Raw genomic sequence first — 9,287 nt, 5'->3', positions numbered from 1 at the left:
ATCCATTTAAAAAAAAGTCGAAATAAAAAAAATTATTTAAAAAAAAAACGAAAATCAAAAACTAAAAAAAAATGTTAAACACAAAAATCCAAAAATGCACCAATTGGGGTAATTTAGGTATGCTGTTATGGGAGGGGGTTATCGCATAAATGTGATAAAAAATAGGATTTATCCCTCTTACGAAATTAAAGGAGGGGTTATCTCAAATAGCCCCTCCATTTAATTTTATTTTCTAATAAGGAAAACTCTTTCATATATGCAAAAATTTCTCCTAACTACTTGAAATCCCAATTTTGTCCAAATTTCACCAATTAAACAATTTTGACCCTTATTCCAATTTTAACCGCCACCGCATGTCAGCCGCTGTTGACTTTTTTATTAATTTTTTTTTATGAATTTTTTTTTCCGGCAGGTCAGCCACGTTGAGCCTTGTCTACGGCCTATTTTTTTTTATGAAAACTTTTTTTTTTCTGAACCTTTTTTTTCCGGCAGGTGAGCCGCCGATCTCTAGCAATGACTTTTTTTTCTCGAAAAACTATTATCATTAATATCACTGTCTTGGCTTGAAATATTGTTGTCAAAGACAGTAAACACAGTAATATTTACTGTCGTAACTGCAATATTAATATCTCAAACAGTAAATTGTTGTTAACACATTAATATTAATGAATTAATTAATTTTATCGTCTTGGCCTGCAATATTACTGTCCACGACATTACTGTTTGTGACAGTTATATTAGTAAATACTACAGTTCGGCCTTCAATGTTATTATCTCACACAGTAAGTAATTTAGGGGAAAAAATTTAGAAAATAATGAAATGAAAAAAATAATGTAAGTAGATGTAGTGAATCAAAATAATTTATACTAAAATTCGTAATATGGCCAAACACTTTTTTTTTTTTTAGATAAAACTAGAATAATTTATTGGGCAAAATATGCAATGTTTGACGGGAGAGAAGCTCCTTGAGATCAAATAAACCTTGACTAGCTAAAGCATGGGCTAAATAATTGCCCTCTCTTTTGACAAAATGAAAATCACATAAGGAAAATGAGCAGATAATACGTAAGCTATCTTCAACGAATGCTCTATACGATGCTAGTACTCATCTCCATCCTTAAAAGTGTTTATAACCTCTAGGCAATCACCTTCAAACACCACCGAACTCTATGTTTGATAATGTGCCATTTTGATTGCATGCATTGCCGCGTGTGCTTCCCCGTCAATGTATCGCGGTCTGCCTTTGAAGCTCTGTACTGACCACCATTTGCATCGTCCACAATGATCTCTCCCGACTGCAGCGACCATATAGAAATCTCTATTCCGCGGCAAAGAGACATCGAAGTTAACTTTAATAACCCCATCAGGTGGTGGGGTCTATGTCTGGCTGTGAGAAATCTTCATCCCCGACGCCGGTGGAAGTTGGGCCGTACGATAATAGTACAAGTACTGACTGCACCAGGACAACATATCAGCATTTGAGATGCCTTCTTCTTCGTACAACTCCTTATTTCGATTATCCCATGATTTCCAGGCCACAACGATGGCGAGCTGGACTTCATCTTCTTCGAGGTTGTTCCTCAACCTGTCGAACCATTGCCACATAGTTGAACAAGCACCCATTCCTTGAAGCCAAAACGGATCCTCTTCCCAAACCCTGCCCATGCCTTTACATTCTTGAACAACGTGCAACAAAGTCTCCTGCGAGGATCCACACCGAGAGCAAATCGGATCTGGGATAATTTTACGTCTGAAAAGCTCGGCTGCCGTGGGGAGGGTCTCCTGACACGCTCACCAAAATAAGTGGCAGGTCTTCGGCGGAACTCTAAGGTTCACATGTGACCAACGTTGATCTTGATTCCCACTAGAGGACTCCACTTCGTTGTCGCCTCCAACCAAACGTTGCATAGTTGAGTAGTAGCATGAGCGAACCGAGAAATGGCCATTGCGAGTAAACCGCCAAACCCAACGATCTAGTGATAGAGAGCTCCCAATAGGCACTGCATCGATGCGGCCACAATCAATTGGCCAAAATATATCCTCAATGAGCGACGTATTCCATCAAACGGTCTCCCTATCTATAAGATCGGCTACGCATTTTGGTTGAGACGTGTTTATCGGTCGACGAGTGAAAACCTTCACACTACCCTCGTCCATTAGCCAAGGATCTGCCCAAATAGATGTTGTTTTCCCGTCCCCGATGCGTCGTCTAAGCCCCATGCTCAAGGATGTTCGGGCCTTGAGCAAACTCTACCATGTTGCTGATGGTCTGACCCCACCAACCGCACCAAATATATCTCCATCCGGAAAATAGCGAGCTTTGATAATTTTGGAGAAGAGAAGATCGGGGAAAATAAGCACCCTCCAAAGTTGTTTAGCGAGGAGAGCTAAATTGAAACTCCGTAGATCCCTAAAGCCCATACCGCTCTCCTTTTTCGGAACACATAATTCGGACCAAGAGACCCAAGCGATTTTCCGCCCCGAACTAGAACTCCACCATAATCGCTTAATCGCCGACTCAAGCTCCTTGATTAAGCCATTCGGAAGCATAAAACAACTCATCATGTATGCTGGGATAGCTTGGAGAACCGATTTAATTAGTATTTTTTTCCCTGCCTTAGAAATATGTTTATCTCCCCACCCCTTGATGCGCCCCCATAATCTGTCACGTAAAAATGAAAAGAGTTCTTTTCTCGATCTTCCTACAGAACCTGGCATACCAAGATACCTGTCATGTTGATCCACAATCTGAAATCCAAGGATATCCCGAATTTTTCCTTTAGACTCAATCGAGGTCGCTGGCCCAAAACACATGGTCGTTTTATCCAGGTTAATCTCTTGCCCCGAAACCTTGGCATAGGTGTCTAATAAACTTTTGAGAGTGCGTGCGTCTTCCTCAGTTGCCCTAGAGAATAGCAATGTGTCGTCCGCAAAACAAAGGTTAGATATTGTCGGAGCTGTCGGCGCCACCTTCACACCATTTAGTTCGCTACGTTCGACCGCTCTTTTCCACCATCGAGATAAGAACTTTTGCACAACAGATAAACAAGTATGGGGATAGTGGGTCACCCTGGCGAAGGCCCCTAGAAGGGATCACAGAGCCAAACTGTACACCATTGAATAAAAAAAAATAAGAAACGGTCATCAGACAAAGCATAATTAAATCAACAAAATCGGGTAAGAAACCGAGACGAAGTAGGGTTTTTCTCAAAAAAGTCCACTCAACCCGATTGTACGCCTTGCTAATATCGAGCTTAACTGCCATAAAATTAGACTTTATACTAGATTTTGTCTTAATAAAGTGATTAACTTCAAAGGCCACTAATATATTATCAGTAATAAGTCTTTAGTAACAAAAGCCGATTGAGTGGGGGAAATAATTTTACACAAGATGGGCTTAATACGGTTAGCAATGACTTTCGACCCTATTTTATAGACCACATTACATAAGCTAATAGGGCGAAAGTCAGTGATTTTTTCAGGTTTGGCAATTTTAGGAATAAGAACAATATAGGTAAAGTTTAGAGCGGAGGGGATGATTCTTTTATTCAGGAAATCAAGGACGCGAGAAGTTACACTTGGGCCCACAATATGCCAAAATTTAGTGTAGAATAAGACAGGAAGACCATCGGGGCCAGGGGATTTCAATGGAGACATTTGAGAAAGGGCGGTATTTACCTCTAAGGAAGTGAAAGGGGTAGAAAGCATCTGATTAGCGACGCTCGACACTCTTGGACATAGGCATTCCAGCACCTCGTCTATCTCACTTTCCGCCGGCGAAGTGGAGTGGAAAATGTGCGCAAAATACTCTGAAACGACTCTTTCGATACCCTCAGCTCGAGTCTGCCAAATCCCCATATCATCTTTCAATCGGTCTACCGTATTGGCTCGTTTGCTGCCGTTGCCTTAGAGTGAAAAAAATTGGTGTTTCGATCTCCTTCCCGGATCCACTGAACCTTACTCCTCTACCTCCAATATGTGTCGTTTTCCCCGTATAATTTTTCTAATTCTCCCATTAACTCCCTGATCTCCTCACGGGTGGTGCCCGCCTGAGTGACGGAATTGAGGAAGTGAAGGCGCTGCTGAATTTCATCAATTCTCCTAGCGGGAGTGCGACAATGAGACTTGCTCCAATGCATGAGTTCTATCCGGCAGTTTCTAGTGCTTTCAATTAACTCTCCAATCCGATCCGGTCCACCTTTATCCTTCCATGCTTCCTTCACGACCTCTTCACAGTCCTCTTTCGTGGCCCATATTGCCTCGAAGCGAAATGGCTTTTTCATGCGCTCTCAAGCTTGACTGCGGGCTGCCTCCAACTTTAGAAGGATCGGCAGGTGATCCGATCCCACGTAGTTAAGATGTTGCACGTGAGCATTCGGATAAAAACTGCTCCAGGTACCATTTGTGCATACTCGGTCAATACGGCTACGTACCGTGTTGGGATGAGCTCTCCGGTTTGACCATGTAAAAGGGAAACTCGCGAAACCCAGATCAAACAAGTTGCAGTCATCTAAATAGTTTCGAAATGCCCCAATATGAGACGGAAACTTCACATTTGCGCCCTCCTTTTCGGAGTTAAATAAGATCTCGTTGAAGTCTCCACCGACCACCCATGGCATAGAGTTCTGCTGGTGTAAATTCCTTAATAGGTCCCACGAGCGGTGTCGATGTTGAAGTTCCGAAAATCCGTAGAACCCTGTACAACGCCATTTAAGGGCCGTGAGAGGGCATTGTACGTCTACATCTATATGATTTCGGGAGAAGCTCCGCAGATCCACGACCATGTCTTTCTGCCAAAGCATTGCCAAACCTCCCGATCGACCCACCGTATCTACACTCACCCCAAAGTAGTTCCACTGTCTCTTTAACCGATCGATCACAGAATGTGTTACTTTCGTTTCCGAAAGAAACACCAGTTGGGGGTTAAATTTTCGGAGAATATTTCCGAGAATATGAACTGTCAAGGGACCCTCAAGCCCTTGGCAGTTCCAGAAGAGGCAACTCATGGCGTTCGGCGGGATCGCCCTGCAATCGCCGCCGTTAGCTCGTCAGCTTCATCACGTAATTTCAACAATGGTTTCTTCGCCGTCCTAGTCGTCTCTGAATCTCCCATACAATCAGCTTTCTTCTTCTTGTTTTTTGTCACACTGATAAATTTTCGCGTCTCTATAAGAGTTCCTTCAGTATCGGTGTGCAAACTCACCGGATTCGTGATCAAGTGTGAATCGTTAAGAATGTCCGGAGCTTGGTTCTCTTGTCCACCTTTGGTACTGGTCCTTATCTGGGTTTGCTTTTTCATTACGGAAGACTCAAATATTCTCGGACCTCATACCGTTCCATGAATACTTCCCGTATCGCCATTAAGATTTGTGCCACGAATAGCATACAGTGGAGTACCCATCTTTTTTTCCTCTCTCGGTGCTGCCGCCCTCATCCAAATACCATATGGAAGTTAAGAGCCAGGGTCAACAAAACCTTCATCATACCTCCTTGCACATCTCGTATCCCCGTGTCCTATCTCACCACAAAGGAAACAGAAGTTCGGTAATCGTTCGTATGTGAAAAGACACCCAATCCTTAGAGCCGTCTGCCTTGTGGATAAACAACCCACGTTTTAAACTTTTTTTCACGTCAATTTGAACTTTAAACCGCAGATATTCTGGAAGAAGATCGACTTTTGGTTTGAGGGTCTCAATCACTGTTCCAATCTTCTCCTCGATCATCTGAGCCATTTTGTTTGTGCGCTGGCTTATAGTGAGATTGTGCAGCCGCACAATGATCGTCATATGGTTCAGCGGCATCTCATTGGGATCGATATCTGGTTGCAATTCTTGAAGAACCACGGCATTCCGATCAAGTAACCAGGGTCAGCCTGTCATTGCGTTATGAAGATCCAACTGATGCTTGAAAACTAACACCAATCGATTAGGTCCAATCGTACGGAAAGAGCATCCTTTCACAGGTTGAAGGAGTCGCAATAGATTCCATTTAATTGTTTGACTAGCCATCTCGTTTTGTGTAACCACCCTTCCCACCGCCATATACTGAGTCATCTCCGTGCGATCTCCTGTTACCAATTGCGTCAAATCCAAACCATCCTCCTCCTCGTAAGTCAATTGGAGATTATGCGACATCATATCCACGATATTTTCCATTGGAGAGTGAGATAGACAAGGGCGCGATGCCGTCTCTGAGAGTGGTAGCGACGTCAAATCAGCACTGATCTGGAAACACAGCGAATGAGAGAAAGAGAGTAAGACAAAAGAAAGACAAACCTAGATAAAACCTAGCCGCCACAACAAAACCCTAGAAAAGACTAATTAATAACAACTGCTATAGAAGCATACGTACGATCGAATTATCAGCACAAATATTGAGAAAATTGGAGCAAAACAATGGAATTACGGTAAGTAAGAGAAAGAAGAAATTGAAAAAAAAACCCAACGACCGCTCTCATTCGAAGAGAGAAAATACCGCCTCTCACAGAGATGAAAATATTGATAATTATATGTCAAACTATAATTTTTAAAGTGTTTGCTCTCAGAGAGAGGAAAATATTGATTAATATGGCCAAACACTCAAAGGTCACAATTAACACAATCTTAAAGGACAAACATTACTCCTAAAACAAAAATGATAAACATTACAATAAAACCCCTCATACACAACGAGGGGTACGAATGGTCATATTTTATTCCAATTTTTTTTTTACAATTACCCTCCTCATAAAATATTATTATTACAACTACGCTAGAGGGTAAAATTGGTATTTTTCAAGAATATTCCAAAGTATAAAAAAATTCCTTGAAAGACGACAATAAACTTTAGGAGGGTTCTCATAATTATGGAAATTTAAGAGGGTTTTTTCGTAAATTGACATTAACTCGAGAGTTTATTGTAGGTTACTCTTAAAATAAATATATTTTCAATCACAAAGGTATTATGAGCATCCTTAAACATTTTTTAGAGGGAAGAAGATACATTTCAAGCTGAAGTTGTTCAAGTTTTCCGAAGGACTTTTAGCAAAATGGATAAAATATGAGTATCATAATATGAAGGGTAAATTCCACTTTCCCCATTGTACTTGAAAATTTGTATCAATGTGGCCCTTGTTGTTAGTTGTCAGACATTTAGCCTTAAAACCGTTCGGTCTAAACTCTGAAATTACAAAAATGTGACCCCTCTCAGTTTAAATCATTATTAAAAAATAAAAAAGAATAAAAAAAACCCAAAAAACAATAATAAAAAATCCAGGACAACGAGAAAGCATAGTCCACGACGGTCAACGGCAACCATAGTTTTTTTAATTTTTTTTTTAATTTTTTTTTAATTTTAATTTTATTTTTTTAATAATTATTTAAACAGGGAGGGGTTGCGTTTTTGTAATTTTTAGACTTATATCAAACGGTGTTAAGGTCAAAGCTCTTAAAACTAATGGCGAGGGCCACATTGAGACAATTTTTCAAGTACAAGAGGCAAATCAATGCAATTGAGAGTAGAAGGGGGTAAAGTGATATCGAACCAAAGTACAAGGGGGAAAAGTGGAATTTACCCTTATATGAAAGCAAATTAGACTTGAAGTGTGTTTAGCAAATAGCTCATAAAACAATTGAACATACATTTTTATTCTCTATACTCTTATGTATCATATCTTTCTTTTTCTCTTATTTGTTATTAGATTATAAAATAATTGGATTAAGATATAATACATTTCAATTAAAATCTGAAACATTTAATTATTTTGATAATTTTCGTATATATCTCTAAAAAAATGAAGGATGTTGTACTGAACTCTGTCGTTTACCGCTAATCTCCGGCGTTGACTTTTGTTTTTTGCAGCCATTGACCAGCGGTCAAAGCCGGTCTCTAGCGTTGATTTTATTTTTCATCCTTTTTTTTACCAGAACACTTTTGTCTGGTACAAACAAACAGTAACATGACTGCGTTTGACAGGTATTATCTACTATATTGCCGTCTAACACAATAATATCAAAAATAATTAATATTACTCTGACATACAATAATATTTACAACAATATTATTGTGTTGCAAAATAATATTGTTGTGTAACACAGTAATATTATTATGTTAACCGGTCAACACATCCAAAAAAATTAATAGTATTGTGATTGACAGTAATATTACTTAATAGTACAATAATATTATTTATTTACCGCAGTATTAATCGGCCGCGGTCAGCGGCAGGTAAATTTTTTTTCCAAAAAAGAAAAGAGTTATCACCACCGGAGACATGCATTGACCACCGGTCAGCGGCGGCAAAAAAAAAAAAAAAACAAAATAAGTCAAAATAAGATTTTATGGTCACAATTGGTGAAATTAAAGTTAATTCATGGTTTACTATTATGAATTAAGTTTAAGGGGAAACATGCAATCCCCTCAAATGGAAAATATTATGAGTAAAACCCATTTGACTTTCAAGACTTTTGCCCACACCCACATTCCAATCTTAATTAGTGGAAACCCCTTTTCCAGTCATGATAAGATGTAATTACCCTTACCAACAGTTTATAAAATAAATCAAATATATATTTATAAAATAATTCCATAACAGTTTCCTCTTTTGCAGTTGTGATTTCAGCGGGCGTGATATTCGCACCTTGATTTTCTCTTGATTCTGTAGGCATGAGTTCATTAGTCGCGGACGCAAGTCAATTTTGGGTGAGATCGAGGTGTTTTGTCGTCGTCTTTTATCGCTCTGTGTTTGTTTATTGAAGGAAAGCTGTGTGGAAAAGGTTAGAGATTATGGATTGTTTGTTTTTTTTTTAATACGGATTATGTTGTTTGGATCGTAAGTTTAAGCGTTTGTTTTTTTTCGAACAAAATGTTATGGTATTTTGTGTCGTCCGAGGTGTACGCAAAGAATTGTTACTACTCGATTTACAGAGTAGGCACGTTTGCGAAGGGTTGTGTGTGCTTTAAATGTTTTTTTTTGTTGCGCCACTTGAAATTTAGCGTCACGTTTCAATTTTTTTTGGAGTGCGACAATTGAATTACAAGATTATTGAGTTGTAGTGCAGTGTATTTTACAGAGTAGTCATATTTGACAGAGTAGTCATGTTTAACAGATTAGTCATATTTGTCCTTTTTTTTAGTGTTGCATATTATGTCGTCCAACATGATGGTTGTGTTGAAGTACGGAGGGTCGTTTGGGGTGAAGATATGCCAAGCTAATCAAACGGAAGATTAAGTGCAGTCGGTGCAACCAAATTGGCTACAACAACAAAAAAACATGTTCGATGGCCATTGTTGGGGGATCACATTAGTT

General features: G+C 39.5%; 1 protein-coding gene across 1 annotated transcript; it reads right to left on the bottom strand.

Moving 5' to 3' along the window:
* Window positions 1-4,290: 4,290 nt before the first annotated feature.
* Window positions 4,291-5,007, bottom strand: LOC148770635 (uncharacterized). Its single transcript, XM_088817957.1, has one exon. The coding sequence runs from the start codon at window positions 5,005-5,007 to the stop codon at window positions 4,291-4,293; it is 717 nt and encodes a 238-aa protein (XP_088674083.1).
* Between the last annotated feature and the right edge of the window lie 4,280 nt (window positions 5,008-9,287).

The sequence above is a fragment of the Erythranthe guttata genome, chromosome 5, assembly GCF_056151865.1.
Source record: "Erythranthe guttata isolate IM_541 chromosome 5, IM_541, whole genome shotgun sequence".
Lineage (NCBI taxonomy): Eukaryota > Viridiplantae > Streptophyta > Magnoliopsida > Lamiales > Phrymaceae > Erythranthe > Erythranthe guttata.
The sequence above is the reverse complement of the archived record's forward strand: the minus strand, read 5'-3'. Positions and strand labels throughout refer to the sequence as shown.